Source organism: Mesoplodon mirus, assembly GCF_964341445.2.
Source record: "Mesoplodon mirus genome assembly, chromosome: 12".
Classification (NCBI taxonomy): domain Eukaryota; kingdom Metazoa; phylum Chordata; class Mammalia; order Artiodactyla; family Ziphiidae; genus Mesoplodon; species Mesoplodon mirus.
The window spans coordinates 33,554,200-33,579,909 of NC_138988.1; the positions used below are offsets into that span (position 1 = coordinate 33,554,200).

General features: G+C 43.0%; 1 protein-coding gene across 9 annotated transcripts in view; it reads left to right on the plus strand.

The window, feature by feature from the left end:
• The window catches only part of ERC2 (ELKS/RAB6-interacting/CAST family member 2), a 968,268-nt gene that overhangs the window by 770,112 nt on the left and 172,446 nt on the right, over positions 1-25,710 (plus strand). For 3 of the 9 annotated variants that reach the window (XR_014295433.1, XM_082637449.1, XM_082637450.1), the window contains exon 17: positions 6,489-6,554. The exons of the other annotated variants lie outside the window; for them this stretch is intronic. Coding sequence is in view for 2 of the 3 variants with exons in the window: in XM_082637449.1 (XP_082493575.1) it covers positions 6,489-6,515 (27 nt within the window). In the remaining variant the exon portion in view is untranslated. The remainder of the gene's footprint in view (positions 1-6,488; positions 6,555-25,710) is intronic. 9 annotated transcript variants of the gene reach the window in all.

Consider the following 25,710-nt stretch of genomic DNA (forward strand, 5'->3'; position numbering starts at 1 on the left):
GCATTGATTCCTTTTCAACTTGCTGCTTTAATCCAGTCACATTAGTCTAAGAGGCAGCTCTTCAGCTCCCCCTTTGAAAGGGGGTGGCCAACCTTGAAAGGTCTGGAAGCAGGGAAATCCATTTTCTATTGCTAAACACCGATGCTTCTCCTTTTTTCTTGAACTGATGTAATAAGGATCGTGTTGGTCTTCCATACCCCAGGCACTTGCAGCACTCAGGAGATAAGGAACCACAGAAAAGAGAATTGGAAACATCCTTTAAACATATACTGCACACACACAGATTCTGAAAACTACCTTATTTATGGAACAATAGCATTTTAAAAATTGTTTCAGCATCTATATATTAATGAACTGAATAAACCCTAGCTTTGAACAGCCCAGAGATGTTAAAATAACTAAGGATAGTTTAATACACTATCAGATCCTTTTTACATACAGCCTTTTGCCTTTGGTCTTAGGGCAGTGTCAAATAATTTGTTATAATAGTGACAAACTATCAAATGCTACCAACAGGGATGGTGTGCCCAGTTATATTTGTATATGTCTGTAATGTCTACAAGGTAGTTTAATTTACATTCTCCAGTTTAATTCACACAGCAACCCTATGAAGTGTCAGGGTCTTCTGATCCCATTTTCTTTTTGAGGCAACTGAGGAAGTGAAAAGTCAAGAGGCTAGGGGATTTGGTTGCCCACTAGCCAGGAAACAGCAGAACCAGAATCTTGTTAAAAAACACAATTTTCACTGTTTAACAAAGCCAAGCGTTAATGAGTGATGGATGAGGGAGTGAAAATAAAGCCTGTCTCCACCCCACCCCTTTTTTATGGCTATCTGGCAGTGGCTCAGCTTTTAGCAGATGTTGACTTTGGGCTCCAAAAAAATATTGTTGGCCAAAGTACAGCCTTCCAGCATTTCCATCTTCAGCTGGATATCTTGTGTCTTTCAGCTGGGAGAACTGGCACCATGCACTAGAGATTGATTTGTTAGAATTACTTTTGCTTGAAGGAAATAGAAAACTAGTTTCTTCAAGTCACCCTATAATGATAGTCCCCAAAATTGAGAAAGTGCCTAAAGATGCCACATTAGAAGTGAAGGGGAATGCCCCACAAGCTTCTCTAATATTCTCCATGGCTTGGCAAAGAAGACTGAGATGGCTGCCTGCCTCAGGGGGTCCCTGGGAGGTGGACTTGCTGAAAACCCACCAGGCTGCACCGGCTTGCAGCCTCTGCCTCTCCCTTGAGAAACAACCCCGTGTGTCTTTTAAAATATCTTTTTAAAAGATACCTTTTAAAAGATATCATTTTAAAATGTCTTTTAAAATGGGATATCGCCCATGATACGATGTTGCCCCTTAGCCAGTGCCATTCAGCTTTCTCCAACTCAGGTTAGAAGCATAGATCAGGAGTGCCACTAGTACAATGAGAAGGGGACGGAACCATTCTGGGAAGAAACAAGTAAACGCCATCTTGGCAGCCCTAAGGAACTCTGGAATCCAGGCAGCCTTCTCTCTCAGTGGAGTGGAGTCATTCAGAAAAGCAAGGACCGATCCTTACATACTTACTCATTTGAAAATACATGTTAAATTCCCACATATGCTGTGAGGCAGTGTGAAGGGAGTGGAGGTGCTGCCTTTTCCCTCTGGGACCTTGAAATTTGCTGGGGTGCTGCTGATATGCCCTATCAGGGACAGCTGCTGTGTGCATGTGAGGTTCTCTTTCTTCCAAGAGCCAGAGAGACCCCACCTAAGTTGTACCATCCAGCTCCAACCAGGACCTTCAACAGCTTGCAAAAGGGCAGTGCAGAGTCCTAAGGACTTCAGAGCTGAGCTAAGCAGAACCATCAGATGTTTTCTGGGGCCAAAATGAGGCTTCTTTCTGTGGCTTCAAAGTTCACATGTCAGGACAGTGTACCTTTGTGGTCAGACAGACTGAAATTTGATCCCGGCTCCACAGCTCCTGGCCAGGTGTCCTTTAGCAAGCTACCTCATCTTTCTCCCTGAGCCTGCCTTTCCCTGTCTGCACAAAGAGCCTCCCCATAACTGTGTCTTGGTGAGACTTAGTGAAGAAACATGGAAAGCCATCACACTCTCTCTAACCTGGAGCTGATGCTAATACCCACTGGCTCATTTCTAGCCCAGGTCAGAAATAAATTAACATTTATATTTAAACAGAGCACAAAGCAGGTATCTGAATCTAGATAGGACTTTTCTATTCTTTGGGAGAACTTGTCTGCAAATGGGTCACACAGGCTGTAACAAATACAAATCATGTAAGAGTTTACAACCATTCCTGACCTTATCACCTGAACAGAGACATCCATTTATGGGCTAAGCATTCTAGGAGGCAGGAGAGGTGGAAGACACAAATGGGAGGTTTCCAGAGGGAAGGTTTGGACTTGACCCTGGGAGAAAACACATTAGTGCCCTGACAAGGCTCGAGGCTTGAGGCTCAATACCCTTGTTTCCAGGCTCACGCCCACTGCTTTCCTTTACACATGCTTTCTTTTGCCAATTCTGGCCAAGCCTGCAGTTTGGAAATGCCAAGAGGAGCTGCTTTGCTTGAACCCGGGCACAGAGCACATCATAAATCCCGCGCTATGGTCCTGCTTTTGTGGCTTGCGTGGCCAAAGTTTGCAGAGTTCTGGGGCTTGAAGTTTGCAGAAAGTGTCAGAGAAGCCATAAACTGTGTTAGTAGGAGTAGGGGTGGGTCTGGTGACTGTCCACGCCACACTCTGTAAGTAACCAGGACAGTCTCCCTGCGTTTTCCACAAGGAGACCAGGTCGAACTTCCTGGCAGAGACAGCTGGCTGAATTCTTACAGAGGAAGTAGGCTGGTTTGAAAGTGATGCTTCCATAATTTCATTCTCATTTCCAGCTAGGACAAGTGTGACAGTAAGGTCCCCATTAGGAACCTAGTCCTTCGATTTTAGGGAAAAAGCCAGCTGTCAACTCAAAGAAAATTGCAGATGTTTTTTAAAAAAAAAAAAAATCCTGTGATGGGCCAGGGCTTGCCTGCTGGCTATATCTAATACTTCAAAATAAAGACCAATTAAAGGTTTACACTGGGCCGTTTATCATGTCATATTATGGAGTTCCTTCCCAGACCTTCTTTGCTGGGGCTAATAAATGTCCCCCACAATGGCAAGTCTCCTGTCTTGTCAGTGATGACTCAGTCACTTTGCCCTTAGATCTTGTCATCAGCATAGCCCCGTGAGCAGCCCATCCGGTGAGGGATTTTGTTTTATCTCAGTATTTAGAGAACCCTATTAAAACGCGGCATCTGGGACTGCAGGATTTCCATCATGGCTTCATACCATCTCTGGAGCCATAGATACATCCTGGGTTTGTTTGATAGTTAAGCCTCCCCCCTCATCAATATCTGCTGTGTTTTGTGGTCACTATGCTCCGGGCTTCAGCCCACCTTGGATGTTCCATCCCCAGATGCTGTGGACAAAAGCAGGCGGATGACGGATGGACTAGAGAGGCTTTCTTCCCATCCAGATATTTTGGCAACTCCTGGCATAGCAATCACTCCCAGAGAACACACAAGGGAGCAAACACCAGGCAACATCCAGAAACCCGACTGCAAAGTCGATTTGAAAACAGAAAAACAAGGGAAGGAAACAGACTCTCCCAGGCCTGATAGATACATTTTAAAACTCCAAGAATTTCTAAATAACTTGGCATGAATTTAGGGATCAAGTGACATTTATCTGTTTCTTATTTTTTGGTCCCCAGATTTACATTTCTGTGCAGTAAGGTTGCTGAGCAAATTAACATTTGCATACAAAGATGCAGGCAGTGCAGGAGTCAAACAGCTGCGAACGTTTGGAAATGCTTGGAGCTCCATCTCTGATTAGCTCCTGCATTTTTGTTTTTTATTCCCCAAGCGGACACTCACTCTGACCCAGATCACTTGGTGATTAGGGTCAATTCATGTTTAAGCTTTGAAGATTAGAGAGACCAGAAATGGCCACCACTTCCCTTTCTATTTTCTTTTAAAAACTTTAAACTTTAGAAACTAAAACCTTGAAAGAAATGCATAATATTCTGAGTTCACTGAAGGAATTTATCCACATTTCTGCCATGTTAAATGTTAGTAAAGTTTATATTGGACTGTCATATTTCTTTATTTTATTCACCAGCATATAAGACGTCGATCTCAACATCTGGCTTTTAATAACCCTCGACATCTGGGAGCTCCTTTTTATTCCTATGGTGGACGAGGCACAGTAGTGATATTGGCAGTGTATATTTTCGAGCTACAACTCCTGTCTGCTTCAATCATAATTAATTACTACTTTTTAATATATTTAATTTGCTAAAAGTGATTTGCATTAGACCACATTTCACTGTTAAGAAAATAGTGGTAGATTTTGGTGACAATGGCTTTCTTTCCTGTTTCTTTCTTCTTTTTTAAAATTTAAAACATCTATGAATGGATTTGAAACAAACTGAATCTATACATGCTGTTGGGTTTTAAATACAAAATGAAATAAACTGCTCTGCAAGGAGAGTGATTTTACAGCCATTTAGAAGCAGTCAGCAGGGGCTGTGGGCTGCATTTTAGGGAAAACCTTCTATTTTGTTCTGTGACTCTGAGCCTGGAGTTTTCCTGTAGCCATGACTTTGGGGGTCAGGAACCTTATAATGAAGGCTAGGACCTCCATCCAGAGAAATATACTTACACACATACCTACAACATTCTGCATTGAATTACAAGGGGTTGCTAGACCCTTTGAAATCCATTTGTGGATGCCTGAGGGTCCCATGCTGTAGTCTTTCTTTCTTAATTAGCATAAAAAAGACATCAACTTTGCTTTTCTCCAGGAACTGAGAGGAAGTTTAATGAATGTAAAAATCCATATTTCTCAAGTTATGTAGGGAAAAGGGAAGTTTATTGCCAGGAGCAATTACTAGACTGTGTAGTGATAAATAAACACAGGTAAATTTTACATGAGAAGACCCAGCTAAGATGATCAATTGTACCTTATTTTTTGCCAGAATGTTACTATCCAAACTGTCAGTACAAATTCATACTGAGTTATCCAATTCAGACTCTGTGCAAATCACTCGATTGACTCAAATCAGTGGGGCATTGTTAATTCTTTGTGGGCCACAGATCCTTTTGGCAATCTGGTGAACTCTTTTTATCAGAATAATATTTTTAAATGCACAAAATAAAATTTACAGAAATATAAAGGGAAGAAATTATCTGAAAACTCATTTCAAAGACCACAGATTTCAATTCTTGAGTAGATGAAAATTACCTTGACCTGTCGGCAATATTAGGTTGAACTGTATGAAATTGCTGTTTTTTAGATCAAAAATGGTCAAAGGTAGACATTTTCATATTATTCAACCTAATATTACAACAACTTAAGCAATAAGGATACATATGATGAGAAAATGTTCCAAGTTATTATTTTTCTTGCTCCAGGTTTTCAAAACAAAAAGCAAATCATGGGAAAACCTGGTTTCATCAGGGATTTGTTAAAAGACACAGCTCCCAAATTATGTGTGAGACCAGGATATGAACCACTCAGTTTTCTACACTTTGTTTCTATCCTTGCAGTGAACAATGAGAATTCTTGTTCAAAACAGGACCTTGTGTTGGTCCATATACTTCTGTCTTCAAAGATTCAAATTCCCTACCTATCGGCTTCTTCACTAAGCGAGGAAAATGGCCTGAACCATTCTGGAAACGTTTTCAACAAGAATTCAGACCAAATAAGTTTCCATTTATCCACAGTTGGACACAATATTAAGTTAAACAAAACTTCCTTTCTACAAGCATTTTACTGAATTGAAAGTTTACTCTCTTTGCTTTGAAACTTATTTGATTGCAATTGTATAATCATTCCATGCAAATGTATAATCATTCCATGGCGGGCACATCCTCTTTTATGCTGAGAGCAAAATAGAACCTGACAAATCAAGAAGATCAGAGCATGTCTGAGCCTTTGTGAAATAACCAATGTGAATTATCGCATGCTACAGGAGTTTGTTCCACCCAAGTCGATGGAGTTTTTTTTTTTTTAATTCTTCTTCAGCCTTTATTGATACTTGAAGCTTAAGAGAAATTAAGGGTATTTGGTTACTATAATTACTCCTCTGCTTACTTAAAAGGTTTAATCTACTCCTTAGGCATATGCAGTTCAGATTGCATGCTTTCCAAAAAAATAATCATCTGCTAATGTAGACTAATTTTAATCTTCTAATCCAATCTTGACACAGACTCAGAGCTAGGTGGGTGGAATGTTTTTGTGTAGGGGTTGCCATAGATACAAAACTCAGTTATGTATTTGACAAGTCAGTGATGTGGCACTTAAGTTACTGTGGATTTTTTTTCCCTTGCTCTTTAAGATTAAAAAACAAAGTGAAGATCAGTGTGCCTTTGTAGTGCATCACAGTGTAACTAACCTTCTCTTCTTTCATTCCGGTGTTCCCCTCCTCTCCGTGCACCTCCTTACCCTGGGCCGGCCGCAGGATGACGAGGAGGGCATATGGGCATAGCCGGGCCTGTAAACCAAAGTTCCAGTTTTGTTTTGAGGGGTGAGAAACCATCTTTTATATCATTTTTCTTTTAAAAATTGCATTCTAGTGTGGTATGGTATGTGTGCCCAACTGTGTTTGCTGATGTTTGTGAGTGTGCCCTATGTTTGCTTCTGTGTTTTGTGACCATCCCCAAGAGCTCCCTCCTTCCTGCGCCCCCTCCCTGCAACCACATTATTGTGCTGCCTTGTTGGGGCTGGGCTGAGCACGAGTTGAATGTTTCTATGTTATTTAAAATGTAAACTATGCCCTCGTTAGGATTTATCCACACTTTTTAAGGCATGATTGTGGACTCAGAAATTGTCACGATTCTCCAGTCATGGTTTTCAGCCAACTGTTTGCTTTTACCAGATATGCCAGTGTGGTGTGCCTCTCATGTCCTTCTGGTTGTATCACATGTTTCTCAAGGAATAAGGGAAATAAAACTGTTTATCTTCATGGAGCTGAAACTATCATCTGTAAGAAGCCCACTTAATGGACTGTACTCTCTTCTATGGCAGTTCTGAAGAAAACACAAGGATCAAGGCATAGTAATGGTGAATGGGTAACTGTAGCTCTTTAAGTGAATTAGAATAGAAATATTAATATTGGCAGGTCTTATGAGTGGTATTATATCTGTTGTTTTTTGACAATTGAGCTTCTGTGGAGTTTTGCATTATGTTTCAGGCATTGAATTTTTCAGAGGGTTTTGCTCTTTTAAAGGCTGATTTTTAGCTATTTAGAACCCACTCTTTATTTCTGGGCTATCTGCATTATAATTGAATAGTGGCGTGTGTAATTGCTATGTGTTATAAAATGGAACACTGAACTCTAGGGACTTTTGCTGCTGGGAATCACACCTCTTCAGGATACTGCAGGCTGTATAACACCAAGTCGCAACACTCTGGAGTTGAATATACGTATGGCGATGTAGAATATGCTGTTGAAGTTGGTGACATTGTATATGCCATTGTGTTCGGAAGAAGAAATGTGGTAGATTGTGTGCCACAGTCAAAAAATACTCAATGTGCCGTTCTTTTTCTGGGACAAATGTGAAATGTCCCAGGTCTGTGATTAGAGAGGCAGTTCTTTGGGATAACTCAACAGGTGTGCCCTTCTCCAAGTCTTGACTTCATATTCCTTAACAGTGGTGCTTCACACGAATTTTAAAACAGTAACTGGTGTGTTTTGCCTGTGGGTGACAGTTTCATTGATGTGTTTCACTGCTCAGTTGAACCTGTTGTAGGTCCCACCAGTGAGTCAGGCTGCTTTCTCTGGTCCTTCAGGGAACACACAGGAGTTTGATTTTCCTTTACAACATCTTCCCACATAGTAAAAATGTAACGCTTCCTGGACCCATTTGCCGCCAGTAGAGCCTGCTTCTTGGTCACATCAGACTATCGTCTCTCTTCTCCCCTTCCTGGGTAAAGTGGAAAACAACACTGGAGTTAACTCTTCCAGAAGCAAAGTGCTTCCAAAGGGAAGCTTATCAATATGGGGAGGTAGGGAAACCAGAGAAATTCCTAAGATTCTGTCTGAGAGACTCCCTATTTAGGAAAAACTTTAAGAGAAACATTGCATTTACTCGTACAGAAAGCTAATAAATATGTAAATTGACCTAAAACAACTTTAAGTAAGAAGTAAAGATTTTATAATGTTAAAGAATGACCATGTGAAACCTGCCCACAGTGTGCGTGGAATAGGTAGGCAAAGGAAGGTTCTACGAGTTGGGGGGTTGCCTAGAGAAGTGTAAGTCCTTCTTGGGGCTCTTTTGTGGAGCTGCTTCTGCTATCATAAGTGTTAGGACACTGGGCTGCATTTGCGTCTCCTCCTGAATAATAAAAATTTTTACTGCTCTTTCACAAGATTCTTGACACCCGCCCTGCCATCCCCTTAGATAGGAAGCTTGTCATCTTCAGTGGGGAACTGGTGCCAAGGCCCTTAGACAGCCTTGCTTTGCTCAAGGCAAATGGAGACAATGGTGTTAAATCCCCATCCTCCTTATTCTTTCATGAAATTTCCCCAAACGCCATGTACCCCAGAAAACAAATGTCTTCTGAAAATTAGTCAATATATAATCCTGCTTTATATGCTGTAATAAATTTTATAGGCTTCTGAGGAAAACTACTTATCTTTCTTTATGACTCCTTTAAACAAGTTTGCTCAGATATCCTCAGGCTTTTAAAACCATATCTTAAGGATTTAAATAATGAGATACTGGGGGAACCTTCTATTGCTGAACAGCCGTTGCATGTTTTGAGTCGCATTACAATCTTTGGGGCCCAAGGAGACATTAAATTTATAACTAAAGATGGATAATAGTGGCACATTAAAAATTAACTGTTTTGAATATTTTGATTTATGGCCCTTATAAAAGAAACATTACAAGAAGTTATTTTACTAGGCATCAGTAATATGCTTATAATAGCAGCAGAAGGCCCTGACTTGAATCTGGTGTTTTGGTGCTGAAATGAATCATAATTTAGGAAAAGTTGCTCCAAAAATTACAACAAATTGGAATTAACATAACAACCCTGAAAGCTCCTCCCTTTTTTGGCATGTCTAGATACTACCCCAGGCATGATTTATTTCTCTCACTGTGATCATTCAAGGGTGGTGTTTTCTGAGAGCAAAGTGGACTGGAAGAAGTTTGCTTTTCTAAAGAGTTTTGACAGCCCCTAGAGCTAGTCGTTCCCCCCATAAACCTCACACCCCAGCCCAGCATTATCAGCATGTGACCTGTGTAGTCCACAGAACCCTGAGCTTGGTTTAATGCTCTACTGTCACTGTCTTAAAACTGTGAATAATTTTTTAACGAGGCACGCGCAGCTCATTTTGCACTGTGCCCCACAAATTATGTAGTCTGTGCTGCTTAGATCCACCATATATTCTGCCTCCAACTCCTCTCCAGTCCCCCTCCCTGTTGGCTCATCCCCACTCCTATTTTTTTATGGCTGGAATTTACCTTTGGCCTACCTTATTTTTCAGGTTTTCTTGCAGAGACCCCATGGGATCATATTTCCAGCAATTTGTTGCCCTCATGGGCATCAGTGAAGTGTGTATTCAACCACTGTCCCCTTGCCTACCCCACCCCCCAGTTTGATTGTGAAAATGTGCTCTTGGAGCCCTTCTGCATTTTCTGTCTTGCTTTGAAAATACAGGAAAAGCAGCTGCTTAATTCTCCGTTACTTTCCTTCGGGAAAATCCACTTGATGTGGCAATCATTTGTGTCAGCAAATAACTGCATTTCCACTGAATGAAGGTGCTTTCCTTGGGCCCCCAAGAGGCACTTTGGTTTGTGAATATTCAGTGAGATAGTGAGGGACCTTGCGAGATCTAGAGCCACATCTGCCTTGACATTTGAATGCTTGAGCTTTTACTGTGAACTCTCGTAACTGAGCAGACATAGAACACAAGATCATTTTTGTTTCTTAAACCACTAGAAAGGAATACATCTTTCTACATTGAAAACATATGCAAATGTTTAGGGCCTGATTCGTAAAAATACAGATGTGGGCATTAACAAGTTTTGGCACAGGGCCATGTTGCTAGTAGATGCATCCTGTCAAAATGAAGAATTGTCGTTCTATGCCACCAGCACGTGGACAGTGAGTGCGTGTATGAATCAGAGCACGTAGACTTGAGGAAGGGGTTTTTCACACACAGAAACAGTGCTCGAAGGCCCATGGAACTCCCTGGCATGCCTCCTCTCAGGAAGAATGAGGAAGGAGATATTTTATTGTGGCTGGGAAGTTTCTACGTTTCGTGCCTTCTCTTAGCAGAGGCGGTCTGGGCACAAGGCCTGTGCTCAGCCTCCTCAACTGAAGTCTTGATTTCTCTGCAAAGTGGAGGCTTTCTTTTACATCAACTGTACCAGATACCAACTAGTGTTTTTGATTCAACCCACATCTCCTATGACTGAGGCTCTGATACATCTCCTCCTTGTGACATTGGCGCCTAAGAATTTTCCTTCATTCGTTCATTTATCCATTCATTCAGTCATTTTTCACTTATTCATCTGTTCTTTCATTAAAAAGTCAAATTCTTGGTTAGGTGCTGAGAAAATAGTGATGCGTAAGATAGACATGGTTGCTACCCTGTTGGTCTTACAATCTGATTTAGGGAAACAGGCCATAAGAATATAAATATATGAATGGAAACCTTATACATTTTGATCATTGCTTTGATGGAAACTGGGAAGATACTGAGATTAACAAGAGGAACCTATTTTAGCAAAGGGCCAAAGGTGGGAAAGAGCTTTATGGGCTGAAGGAGCTTAAAACCATAGCTCTGGGTAGCAAATAAGACAGTAAGATGAAGATGAAGAAGTGGGAAGGGGCCAGATCATGTAGGGCCTTTTAGGCCAAGGTAGGGAGTTTGGGTTTTAGCCTAAGAAAAGTGAAAAAAAATGAAAAGAAAATTAGAGGATCTTAAGTAGGGGCATGAAATGATTCGATTTATGTTGTAGAACAACCCAGGCTGCTGTGTGGAGGTTGAATTGTCGTGGCAGGAAGAGCAGAAGTAGGGGCTCTTCCATCATTTGTGAGAGAATTAATGGTGCTGACCCAGGGGAGCAGTGGGGGAGATGCAGACAAGTGGATAAGTTGGAGATGAGACTAGGAAGTGAAGTCAGCAGGACTTTGATGAAGAGTTAAGAGAGAGGATTAAATCAAGAACCTCCAGATTTCTACCTTGGGTGTCAATGCTGAGACACGCCATTATTGGAGGCTGAAGGCTGAGTAGGAGTCCTGTTCTGTTCTGTTTTCCCCAGGTGTCCAGTCAGACTGGCCAAGGAAAGGCAGACTTTTGATCCCCTGTTTTCCGTTTGCCTGTATATCAGCAGGGGAATCTTTGGCCTCTCATTGCAGTGACGTGTAGGCTGTCAAGTTTAAAGCATAGCCGGAGTCCAACTTCCAGAGTGTGTGTCTCCTCTGACTCTCAAAGAAAAGGAGAGAATTGCATATCAATGACTGCAAAGACTGCAAAGAAAAATCAGCAGTCATAGAATAGGGAGACATGTGGGCACAGTGGTCTACAGAAAAACCGAGCTCCCAAAGTTGTAGAAGGATGAAAAGGACTTAGAGGTGAGTTGTAGAAGGATGAAAAGGAGGAAGATGCCATTGGTTCTTGCAGTTTTTCCTAAGATCCTCAGTCATCAAGAATTCTGTCAGTTAAGGCAAACCTTGTGAGATTTTGGCTCCTGTCTTAAAATTCCGAGTATATTATTTCCTGCAGAAGAAGCTTTCGATAACCAGTTTTCAGGAGTTAGGGTGAGAAGTAACTAGAAGTAGCTACTAGATGTTTCAGAACCACCATTGACAAGGACTCTGTCTACTTCCAATTGCACAATTAATTCCTGGGCGAAATGAAATGTTTTTGCTTTATTTCTTCCCCCTTTACCTTCTTTTTGTGGCTTCTCTGCTCCTCTGGAAGATATCTATATTTTTATATCTTCTATTCAGGCTTGTAAAGCTGTTCTTCAGAGCTACAGCTTGAATGTCCTACCCCAAGTTCTTTCAATCAATAATTCATTCAAAAAATATTTCTTTATCTCAGTACTGGAGTTGAGGCAGTGAAGAAAGTACAGTTCCTACCCTGGAGGAATTTAGAGTAGTACACAGATTCTTAAGCTGGTGTTCATGAACCCCCAAGGGTCTGCAAACCCCCAGACATGGTTAACAGACTTTGATGTGGGTATGTGCGCATCCCCCAAGGAGAGAGAGTATCTGTGATCCTCAACAGATACTCATAGGGGCCAGTGACTCAGAAAAGATGAAGAACCGCTCATCTATGGGAAGGGTGACAGTGTGGCAGTCTGGCTCATAGTGTGGTCTCTGGATTCAAACCAGTCTGGGTTTGGACTGGGCTGAATCCAGAGACTATTTGGCTGGGTGGCCTTGGGCAAGTGTTGTTCCCTCTCTGCTCTTCCATTTCCTCATTTGGAGAAGGTTATATGCACCTTCCAGGGCTGTGGTGAGGATTAGATGAGATGAGGTGAATGAGATGCCTAGCCATGTCTGGTGCATGGTGAGGCCAGTCCTCATGAGAATATCACTGTTATTATTGCAACTGTGCTCAGAAGAGTGGACTCTGTATGCCAGCTGAAGAAAGTAGTTGATACTGTGGGATGGGTGACTTTGGGGGATAAGAGAAAAGACAGAAGAAAGGAAAATCAAAAGGCGAAATCTGTTTTTATGACCAAAGCTATATGAGCCAGCTACACATTTTCTAGCAGGTCTTAAAGCATCGTTACCCTAAAAACACACCCTGTTTAGTTACTTTAGATTATAATGACACCTAGGTCTAGCAAAGGAAGGTTTGATTGCTGGAGACTCTGGATTAGTCCATGTCTAGCAGAGTGTCTCTTTCAGCTCAAAGAAAAATCAAGTGAATAATATGAAAAGCCAACAAATATTTGATGAACAATTGTGAGCTGATGAATTGAGAGAAAAGGGTGATGATGTCGCAGTCCACCATTTTCTGCTCTCAAGTAGGATGGACTTGGTTGGGGGCAGGGGGAGAAGCTTTTAAGCAGAATCGAGTACAGCAAATAAGTTCTTGTGGGTTTTTCTGGAGCTTGTAAGGGTTACCTAGCAAAGCAATGTATGTTGGCTTGGATATGACCACACTCTAAGGACCTGAAATCTGGCTGAGAAATCATAAACAAACAGTGGTGATAAATGACTGTGGGCCAGAGGCGGGAGGCGTCTAGCGGAGTGTTGCTGCATTACATTACGTCCTTCCTGTGCCAGGGCTGGCTCACAGGGAGCTCTTCAGCCTCTCCCACCCCTTTGTCATTTGCTGTAGAGTGTGGTGCTGGTCTGGTCTTGTTTAACCTTTTTATTAATGATCTGTAAAGGAGAGAAAAGAGCATGTGGAGGAAGGTCGTAGATGATGCTAGTTTGGGATGTGTTGGAAACACTAGGGAGGTCAGAAAAATCACACAAATGGCCCAGAGAAGGTTAGGATCATGAAGGGGAAGTAACAAATCTTGGAGAAGTTCAGATACATCTGGTGAAAATTAATCTGAGACACAGATATCAATGGGTTGGAGGGGTATGGAAACTGAACACTAAAAGAAAAATAATAAGCTGAGTGGACATTGGGAAATCCAGCCATGGGTGATAACACGGAGAGAGGAGCCAATGGCATTTAGCACTGTCTGCGCATTAGCAGGTGCCAGAGAGACATACATCACCATTTGTGACAATCCTGCCCATAAATTGTCTCATGCTTGGGACATCAAAATGTTACACACCCTCTCTTCCAGAAGATCACCCATAGGTCTCATTCCTAGACTTGTAGACTGAGAGTAGACACCGCTTTGGGCAGCCATCCAGTTGGTGGGCAGTGTTAATAAGCTGGACCAGAATTTTCTTGGTGATTCAGGGAGAGGAACCCCAGTCCCATCTCCTTCCAGTCATCTCTACATCCCCAACAAAATGGAAAACCAGACAACATCCAAAACAAGAGTATATACTTATGGTCACCACTGGGTGTTTCAACCAGAATGACTGAAATATTCCTTTCTGCCATTGAGTCATCAACTGACTAGAAGCCACTGACCACGCCCAGATGAGTCTTAACTCCATCCTCAGGCCTTCGCCATATATGCCTTCCCCGGAGGAACATGATCTCTGAAGGAAGCATGCTGGCCCACTAGGCTATCAGATGATCTCATGAAACAGATACTACAGATCCATTTTGCCTGGGTGGCCACAAGGTCCCTTCCCCATGAACATGTCTGTCAGAGACATTGGGATGGTAATGCATTCCCTCTAGCTTTGTTTTCCAGAAAATATAATGCAAATGCTAAGAATAACATCATAGAGCAACGGAAACTTCTCTCCTGCCAGGCCCTTGTCTAAACTGCCCCCATCTCTCCCATGCAGATCCTGCCCTCACAAACACTAGGCCACACTTGCCTTCCCTGTCACAGACCTGTTCCCATGGTAACAAAATCACTGAGATGCTGAATCTGCATAAGGAGGAGGCCTGCTGTTTCTTTCAGCTTCAGGGAGCTTTTCACAGGCTGAGGATCAGCCTGGCTCATTTGCTACCCCACTGTGTGTCCTAATAAGTCTGGCCCCTCCTGTTATGTCTGTGTCAGTGGTCACAGGTCCTTAGTGCCTCAGTCACTGTGTATATGTGAGGAGTGGTGGAAACAGAGCTCCCAGAAGGATGTAGAAGAGTTTATCATCATCTTTTAGAGAAAAGACCATTGCTCCATGAAACCTAGTAAACTCAGAATAAAAAGACAAATATCCATATGTGGCTGAAGACCCCTCTGGCATACATTGTACCTTCATCCTTCAGAGGAAAACGTAGGATGAGGCTCTGAAGCAAAAACTACACAGATCACTTTCTCTGGAAAACCCTGAGCTCCTTACAGCCACTGCTTTACTTTCGCCATTTACTACTTTTATGTTCATTGCAAAAAACAGAAAGTTTAATGAGGAATCAGGAAAAAAGTTCTTAAAGTCCTCATTCAGAGAAAGTACCATTTTAAAGCACATTTTCCCTATCAGATGTGGTCATGTAAATATATAACTGACAGAGACAAATCCGACTTTGCATAGTCTTTGGTGCTAAGTGGTTGGTAGCACCCAGGCTCTGGAGTCACACAGACCCAGTTCAAATACTGGTTCCACCACTCTTTTTTTTTTTTTCTTTCAGTACGCGGGCCTCTCACTGTTGTGGCCTCTCCCGCTGCAGAGCACAGGCTCCGGACGTGCAGGCTCAGCGGCCATGGCTCACGGGCCCAGCCGCTCCGCGGCATGTGGGATCCTCCTGGACTGGGGCATGAACCCACGTCCCCTGCATCGGCAGGCAGACTCTCAACCACTGCGCCACCAGGGAAGCCCCACCACTCTTAAGTGTTGCTTTAAGCCTTTAAAGTAGCCAAGGCTATATGGTGGTTGTTATTTACTCAATGCCACAGGATTGATTTTCCACATTGACAAATTGAAATCAGTTTATCATTTTGATTTCGGCCCTTCATCAGGCAGTGGGAAGAGCCTCTGCAGGCTGGGGTGGGCATACTACAGCCCTCTGGGGAGCAGGGGGGTAGGGTAGTTATACTGCCCAGTGCATTGGTTCTTGACAGCGGAATGAGGCTTCATTGTTCTGCACTCAGGTGTCAGCCCAGGTAGCCCGATGCCTGTGGCTGCCCTGAGTCAGCATGTGGTGGAATTAGCAGCCCTGCTTATTCCCCAGCATCCATTCTTCTTTCAACCTTGATCTCTGATGTAACTGCATTATGTGAGAGGAGTTTCTGTACAAATCCCTCTACAGAAAACAAAACCAAAAACCCCTCCATGATTAAAAAGGGAGTCTCCCCATTGTCCCTTGCGTGGCATTGGGTTGTGATTAGGTTCTGCTTGTAGGGCTTTTTGCGGCTCTTACTGGTTACGTTTATGGTTTTGTTTATTTTTTATACTTGTATCTCCTGGCACCATGGCACTAGCTTGGGAGCACGAGGAAACCATGTCAGGGGAAATCTTCTGCGCTCCTCTTTCCGAAGGCAGGTGACACTGGGAAATGAAAGAACCCCTGTTTTCTTCTGAGAGAGGGATGGCTTGCCCCACTGACAGCATGTCCACCAGCCGATCAGAAACTTGATTCAGCCTCAGAGGTTGTTCAGTACAATTGTCAGCAGAACGTGGAGATGAGAGAGGGAGAATGAGGAAGTGTTCGGAACCAAAGAGTAATCTTTGTCCGTCCTTGTACAGCAGGCTTGGGACTCGGTGAAATCTGATATGTCAGATAAGGTGGTTACTGCATGTGAGAGTGCAAGCTGAGACACGCCAGATGAATTTTCTCGTTGTTATTATTTTTTTTTAAGTTATGAATGCACTAACATGTTTTCAAGGCCAGACTTGAAGCTGTTTCCACACTTTGTGGGAGAGTGCAAGCACCTGGTTTGAGGCTTGGGACTCCCACCCATCAAGGCCTTCCAGGAGCTTTATGTAACTGGGTGTCTGCCTTTGGCATGCCTCTCACCTTGGGCATGTGGGATGGAACAGGGAAGGACAGGCTCTTTCCATCTCCCCCTGGGATGATCACTACTTTCCCAAAAATCACGCTGGGGGCAGGGGAGGCTGAAGGGAGGCCTTCAGCCCGACTGCACCATGCCTAGTCCACTCATCACCAGAGACATCTTCAAAGTTCTGAGGGCTGACATTGCCACTTCTCCCACTTCTGTCTCACTCACACAGCTCCCTCACCAGTTTAGAGAAGAGAGACCACGTCTGTCTCTGATTTTCTTCTGATCCCCCATCAGCTCTATGAGGGTAGCAGGCAGGTAGCTGCTCCTTCCCCTGTGGTAATAAGTCCCTAAGGATGTCCATCCGAGCACTGATGGTACTGGATATTAAGAAATACTGTTTTTAAATTATAATAAAATCATTCTGTGTTCAAACAAGTTTGAGTAAAACTGGATTAAACAGAATCAAATAGGTTTCTTCACTGCAGGCATTCTCAGAGCCTTTGATGGGCTAGTGTCCTCAGGTCAGTTTTCACATTTGGAAAGAAACAGAGGTTTGGCTGGGTCTACCATGCTTATTGCTCATGGACCTTTTTCTTCCCAGACCCTCATCTAGAATTATATAGACTCTATCTGGGGAAAATGTATTTTGGGAATATATTTGGGGAAAGGTTTGCTGCAACTTGCCGTCTCTTTGGGCTTCAGGATGGGCTATTTGCCCTAGCAGGTGGAGCTACCACCATTGTTTGAGATCATTAACTAGGAGCTGGCAGAATCCTGTGCCAAAAAGAAGGAATGAATGGGCCTGAAAAGGAGAAGGCACGTACCCCAGCCCCACCATTAAGCTTTTATTTTCCTTACTGTGGTTGAACAGCTATGTTTTATCCAGTATTTACCTGAAACTTGAGGGATATATATGCCCAGTGTTGAATAAGACCTATAAAGGAGAAGTTGGGGCCTTTAGCCAAGTTGCCTTCATGATGGAAATGATGCAGGGCTATGATGTCAGCAGAGGTGAGAACCAGCAGTTCCTCTCCTGTGCTGTTTACCACACACTGGCCACTTTCCTAAGTCAAGGCTCATCAGACTTTTTCTGAAATGGCCAGATAGTAAACGTTATAGACTTTGTGGGCCAAAAGGCAAAATCAAGAATATTATATAAGTATTTATATAACAAGAAAGAAAGCAAATTTTCACAAGTTTTTCATTAATGAAATTCAAAATATAATGAGTAAATTTTGTAATACATGTCTATTAATGAGAAGAATTGGATTCTTTGGAGAGGAATCACATTTCACTTAATTGGTGTTCAACGTTAGTATTCTCTGTCATCAGAATCTTTTGCAGATGTTCATTTGTAAACAATGCTCTGTAATGGTATTTTATGTATTTCATCTTTGAAAATGTCTATCCACACAGATGGATGATACACATGTCACTCAAAAGGCTGTCACGTTCTCACTGCCTCACTGCCATTTGCAGTGGGCTGAGTAGCAGTGCAAAGCCATGAGAGTGCCACACAGCATCTCAGTGGCAGCTACTCAATTGCCATTCCATGCAAAAGCAGTAAAAGACAGCAAGGAAATGAATGGGCATGGTCATATTCCAGTAGAAACCATATTTATGGACAGTACAATTTGAATTTCATATAATTTTCATATATCACAGAACATCCTTCTTTTGATATTTTCCTAACTGTTTAAAAAGGTAAACACCATTTTTAGCTTATAGGCCATGCAAAACCAGTGGCAAGCTGCACGTGACCTGGTGGGCCATACTTTTCCACCCCCGCCCCCATCCTCAGTGCTTTCACATTGGTCATGCTGTTCAGTCCTCACCTCCCCCTATGCGGTAGGTACTACTGTTATCCTGTTTTCCAGGTGAGGAAACTTTGGCACAGAGCAGGGAAGTTCCTTGCCCAAAGTCACACAGATCAGGAATGTCAGAGCTGGGATTTGAACCCAGGTGTGTCTTACTCCAGAGCCGCTCACCAGGACTCCTGATTCCTGCATTGACTCACATTGCATCCCTAAGGTGACCCTTTCAGATCTCTGCTTTAGCCTTCATACTCCCCACCCTGCCCCGCTCTCATGGGAAAGGGAAGATGGGCCTGTTTTTCTGAGAATCATGATGACAGCCAACAAAGACTTCATCATTTTCCTCTTCTCCACCTCAGGACTTTCCTCTGTAGATCACATGTTCCTTCTCCTCATACCTTATTTCACCTCATCTTCCTCCCCTTGTTCTTTCCTTTTTCATGAATAAAATGTCCAGCCTGCTTGAAGGAGGAGTCCACAGGATGAGAGTGAGAGCTCTGTTTCCAAGGTTTGCCCCTTAATAGCTGTGTAACCTTGGGCACATTATTTAATTGCTCTGAGCCTCGGTGTCCTCATCTAGAAAGTGGGAAAAATGATGTCTTATTTTCCTCCCTCACTGAGTTCTTATGAAGATCAAGTGAGATAAGGATGTGAAATGCTAGCCCAGTACCAGTGCATAGCAAGCACTCAATAAATACTAGCCCTTGTTGTCTTTATTTTCTTCTTTATTTTCTTTATTTACTACTACCTCCTCTGATACCTTCTTCTTTGGTCACCCCTTAGAGTTTGCAGCATCAGTATTTCTGTAATTATCTATCAAGTATCTACTATGTGTTATAAAGACCTAGAAATTTACTTAATGGATGTCTCCTGAATCAGGTTGGGCACTGAGCACCAGTCTGACCATTGAAACTATTTGGCATCAACACCCATGACCAAAGGAAAACGTGGAACCAGTCTCCCTAGGGCTCTTCATGCTTGAGGCCCCTGCCTGGAATAAGTTGGATATAACTTTCTTAGGGTCAAGCAAATGATCTAGGCAACAAAAACATATGCCTGCAGATTCAAAAGCCCTCAATACACAATTGCAATAAACTAGCACAGTTAATAGCCAGTTGGAATTAGATGCACGAAGAAGCTTGAAACTTTTCAGTCATTACAAGAAATATCACCATAATGTGAAGTCGGGGGAAACTCAGAGGCCAGAAGGCAAGTGAAATTACAAAGAAAATGCTAAAGCTGCCTTTTCCCCTAGATGTTTGTACTCTCTTATCTTGACTGATTCAGAATAGATAAAGGAAATATTGGATACAACTTGTTGAAAAAGGCAATACTGCATCTTCTTTACCTGCAGAAAAGCAAGTACATGCTTGCAGACTCTTGGTGTATTCTTAAGAGAGGCTCTTAAGGAAATGTGCAAGCAGTGTATGTTCCAGGAGATTATGAGTCCTTTGTGTTTCATGATTCATGGTTGCCAGCAGCTGGCATCTTTCTGAAATCCCATGAAAAGTGGGCAGAGCTCCTTGTGCAAACTTTTGAGCAGAGGGTTAAGGAGACTTTGTATCTGACTCTTAATCTCGTTGGGAAATTTTAGGGTGAAAAATGTAATTACATCTGATATGCCAACAACCAAGGCCAAAGGAATGCCTCCTGTTTGGAAGGTTCTTTGTTGATGAGATTAAAAACTAAGCTCTTGTGCTCCTGCGTACAAATTATTCAGATTATTTGAAAAGAAATGAAAGAAGACCCTGGGAAAAAAATGCCACAGACCATATTATGTAGGACTTAACCTGTTAATGCTCACCTGTTTAGCAATTAGTTCAACAAATATTTACCAAGTACCTACTATGTGCAGTTCAACAGAAACTACACAAATAAGGTCCCTGATCTCCTTGAGTCCTTTTACCCAAGTAAGGTATATTCTTAATTGTCTGTCAGTATAAGATTATAAGAAGAATTCAAGGACTCTGCCATTTATCACAGGGCAACTTCACATTGTATGATCAATATTGCCATCGACTCTGCATATAAATGGGTTAGCATGGGCAATTCAGTTGGCTGGCATAGAGGACTGTTTGATGTGGCCTGAATACCAGGGCTGGAAGCAGAGAGGGATAACACATAGTAACTAAAGGAAGGATAGGAAAGTGACACATCATTGAAATGTGGGGTTGTAGTCAGTTAACTGACACCAGCAGTCTCATAAGCCTCATAGCCATGAATCCAGGTCATAATGATGAGCAGAATTTGTTCAGAGATGGAAAGCAGCCATTACCAAACATTTAATTTGTCCACATGAAACGCCACTTCGCCTTCCACCCTAACATGTAGTTCTTAGGTTGTCCCATTTTACACAGAAGAGCTTAAATCACACTGCTAAGGTCAACAGCTAGGAGGTGGAGATAGCAGGCTGGAACCCCATTCTATCATTCACTACGCCATCCCCTGTTCTTCCTTCAGTAGTGTGTGGCCACCACCAGCCACTATATAGCAAGGGGCTCTTCAGACCCAGTTCCTTAAACCACATACTGAAGTCTGTCCCCATGTGGGTTGAAAGCAGGTTGAGTTCCAAGAATTTATAAGTCAGTATTACCTATCTCTCTATCTATCTTTTTTTTTTTTTTTTTTTGTGGTATGCGGGCCTCTCACTGTTGTGGCCTCTCCCGTTGCGGAGCACAGGCTCCGGATGCGCAGGCTCAGCGGCCATGGCTCACGGGCCCAGCCGCTCCGCGGCATATGGGATCCTCCCAGACCGGGGCACGAACCCGTATCCCCTGCATCGGCAGGCGGACTCTCAACCACTGCGCCACCAGGGAGGCCCTCTCTATCTATCTTTCACATGTATATGTATATAATTTATTATAAATCGTATATATTCTGTGTATTATTATATAATACATATTGTATGTTAAACAGCATGTTGGGTGCCCAGGTTAACCCACAAAGCCTGTGTCCTGTTGATAAAATCCCTATGCTTGTGGAGAGAGTTGGAACCTACAAGAAGATAACACCCATAATATAATAGGAAAAACAATAATATTGAATAAAAACTTAATAAGGTATTGGTTAATCTTGGGTCCCGATACTTCAGGAGAAGTGGTTTTGTTTAGAAAGAACAAGAGAAGCCAGTGCCCATCTCTTGAGGTTGTTTTGAGGATTAAATCCATTAAACCACATAGTGTCTGGGCATGTTGTAAAAGGTATGTAAATGTTAGGTGCATAGGTAAACGGAGACCTTGAAAAGATTCCAAAGGGAATGTCTGAATACTTCTAAAGATTTTAGAGAGGGATGGCCTAAATTATTTCTCCTGCCTGATTTTACTTTGAAACATAATTTCCAACTAAATTGCAACTTAGGGTTTGTGCAATGGCAAGTGCACAGGCATCCATAAATCTGAGACTACCCACCTCAGCTAAAATCGTAGAGTGGTACAACTGAGCAGCTGCTGGAGCCCCACAGTCAGGCGCCTAAGTTCCAGCTTTGCAAGTAGTAAGGGTGACTATCTTGAGCATTTACACTGTGCCAGGTACTTTACTTAGTCCCTTGCTATGTACTAACTCATTGCATCCCTCAAACAAACCCATGAGGTGGGTACTATTATTAGTCTCCTTTTGAAGGTAAGAACACTGGGCCCTAGACAGTTTAAGAAAATTGCCCCAGGTTGCAGAACTGGTGAGCAATGGAGCTGGAGATTATATATGGGCATTTTGCCTCTGGAGGATACACGTTATGTCAGGATTGCTCAGCCTCAACAGCATTGACATTTGGGGCTGAATTCTTTGTCGTGCAACTGTGCATTGTAGAATATTTAGCATTTAGCTTCTAGATGTCAGTAGCATTCTAGCACCCTGTTTGTAAGAACCAAAAATGACTCCAGAATTGCAGATGTCCCCTAAGGGCAAAATTGCCCTTGGTTGAGAACCGCTGCCCTACATTCAGATGTGCTCTAAACACGTGGCTGATGAAAATTCCTGGAACTGACTTAGGGCATTATCAGAGTTTGACCCACAGACTGAAGTAACTTCACAGACTTTATAGCCATGAAGCCATCATCTGCAGTACTTGGAGGAAGCAGAGCTTTCTTATAGAGCAAGGGAAGGGAAATGAATTTTTTGAAAATGTCCTTGTGAGCATTAGGATTGGAAAGAGAAAATGGCATTCAGGATGTGCACAATGGGTAGAAATACAGAAAGATGATGCCTGCATGGTGACACAAGAGAGGGGCAGTGCTGATCTGGAAAGGGACACACACCCGCCACTGAGACATACCACACACTCAGCAAATCTGAGCTCTCTGGGCTCCTGCTAGAGTTCACAGACTTGGTTCAAACCTCAGCTCCACCACTGATGAGCCATGTGACCTTGGACAAGTCATTGAGCCTCATTGCTTCTGCTTCCTCTTCTATCAAATATAGACAATGCTCATTTCCACCTCACTGTGGTGTTAAGAGTTCCTAAAAGCACCTGGCATACTTAGGGAAAGGGCTTAATGATGCTAGTTTGTTGTCTTGGCCACTCTACCTGAAGTTGTCATGTTTACTGGTTATGAGAACAGGATCTGGACTCACACTGCCTGAGTGTCAATCCAGCTTGGCCATGTGCTGGCTGTGTCTTCTTCACTGAGTAGCTCAGTTTCTGTGAGCCTCAGCTTCATCCTTTCTAATTGCCCTACATCCCAGATTTGATGTGAGGAAGCTGTGAGATGATGCACGTGAAGCCCTCTGCCCAGTGCCAGCATCAGCATTAGCGCCAAGATGGTACTTCCCACCTCAGGATTTGAATTAGTTATTTACGTTGCTATGACAGAGTGCCCAAACTGGGTGGCTTTAACAACAGAAATTGATTGTCCCGCAGTTATGGAGGCTAGAAGTCAAGGTGTCGGCAGGGTTAGTCCCTTTTGAGGGCTGTAACACAGAATCTGTTCCATGCCTTTTCCGCAGTTTCTATTGGTTTGCTGGAAATCTGCGACATTCCTTGCCTTGTAGATACATCAGGCTGATCTCTGTCTTCATCTTCACATAGCTTTCTCCTGGAGTGGGTGTGTCTGTGTCTAAATTCCTTCTTTTTATAAGGATGCCAATCATGTGGAATTAAGGTTGCAGTGCAGCCACATCTTAACTAGTTATATCTGCAATGACCCTATTTTTAAATAAGGTCAAATTCTGAGGTACTGGGTGTTAGAACTTCAACATATGAATTTGGGGAGGGGGGGGACACAATTCAACCCATAACAGGATTCTATGAATCTTTTTAAGGTTTCTTCCAGACCCATGAGGGATTATTGAGGTCTGAATAGTTTGGGGCAACCAAATAAATGAACCTCTATCAGCAGGGAAAGAACATTGTTTTAGGAGTTAGGAAATGTGCCACTTGAGGGAAGTGTCTTGACTTGTTTGACTCTTAAAGTGCGTTTACTTGGTTCTGCCTTCTCTGTCATAAGAGGCTAATGATAGTCACCTTCTATACCTTCACTTCCCCCCAAATTATTCTGTGGACTGAAGAAGAGTGTGTCTCTAAAGACACCTTGAAACTCTCAAGGCTCTATCTGGGTGCATTATTACTATTCTCACTATTTATAAGGAATAAAGGGAAATGTTGACTCCCATGTGGGGATTCAGCATCTGTTAACAGGGTCTTGCTTCTCCATCCCAGCTCGCCTCTCCCCATCAAAAACCCAGACCTGCTGCTGAAGTTTTCAAAAGCTCCCTGTGTTGTGAGATTTGAGCAAACTTGATCTTCCAGGTTTGACTTAAATATTGTTTCCATTTTGAAGCCTGTCATGTGGGTGTACCACAAAGAGCGTTGGTTTTCCCCTCACCCCCCAAGCCCTGGGCCACGGTATGTAGGCAGTAACAGAATACCAGGAAGAAAGAGAGAGCCTGAAATGGATCCTCAGGCTCTGGGCCTGTGCAGAGACAAAGCAGGATGTAAGTAAAACCATTACTTCTCCCTCCTGATCAAAGGCGAGATGGTAACCCCACCCCTCCTCCCCACCACCCAGCAAGCAATTAACAGAGCCTGGCGTCTCCTCCGAAGTGATGGGGATTCAGCCTGCAGGACCAGCTCTGGCTGATCAGTGATTGAAAGTGAGCGGTATGCCCAGGTTGGAAAATGCTGCATTTACAAATAGAATACACTATGAAACCCTCCAATGAGGGAGACATACAAACCAACCTTGTTAATGGATTACTCTTTTCATCTGGGTTTGGTACAGATATGAGATCAGAATTTGCCAACAAGACCTAAGAGTAAAAGATTTAATTCACAGGAACAAAGTAGAACAATGCCTCTTGGATCTTATAACCACCCAGAATTTTATTAAATGTGGATTCTGATTTCGCGGGTCTGGATGGAACCTGAGAGTTTGCATTTCTAACAGGCTCCCAGGTGGGGTTCCCAGATTCAGAGGAGAAGAAAAGCTGGATGCCCAGTTAAATTTGAATCTCCTATATTTTATCTGCCAACCTTACTCTCAGGCGATGTTGCTGCTGCTGGTGTGTGGACCACACTTTGAGTAGCAAGGATGTACATCATCAAAACATAAAACTTTGATGAAAACACGAGGCTGAGTTAGTGGAAGAGCATCTGGTACAATTTAGAAACAAGCTTGTGGCTCACAGGATAGTCACACTAGAAAATGTTGCTCGGTTATTGCCAGAAACAAACCAACAGCAGCAACGAGTGTGCATGCATCTCTAGAAATGGGGTCCCCTGCATTCCCCCGCTTAGAATCTAGGGGCCAGTGTGGTACTCATGTTTGCTTTATGTATTTATTCACTTAGTCACTTATTTAATGTTGGTGAAGCCAAAGTAAAGTTACTGCTGTAACAGAATAAAAAGAGTAAGAGTAAAAAAGACTTTTTAAGAACGAAAAATTATGCAGTGTTTTATGCTGAGGGCTTTCGGGTGGCATTTTGCCACATTCTGCCTCCCTTCCCAACCTCCCCTTTGAAATGAAAGGGCTGCCTTGACTCTTGCAACTCAGCCCCTGACAGGTGATCTGTGGAGGAGGTGGGGGCCAGGCTTAGGTTTGCTCTGACATTTGACATGCAAACCCAAGGCTCTGTTCCTTTGAAGCTGAGAGAACTGATTCCAGCTCCTTTGAGGCTCCTGGGCCCACCGGAGCAGCCACTTACAGATTGCTGGAGGTTGGCCCTGAAAGGGAGCTTAACAGTCACTTATTCCAGCCCCTGAATTCCACATATGGAGGGACAGAACTTCGGAGCCCCTTTCCCCTTTGCTGGCCAGTCTGGCACGCAGCCTGTAAGACCTTTATCCCAGGCTGCTACATACGGTTAGAATCTGGTTTTTAGGCTCTGTTTTTTAGGGGTTTCTTTTTTGTTTTGTTCTGTTTTAAAGTACTACACTCAGGAT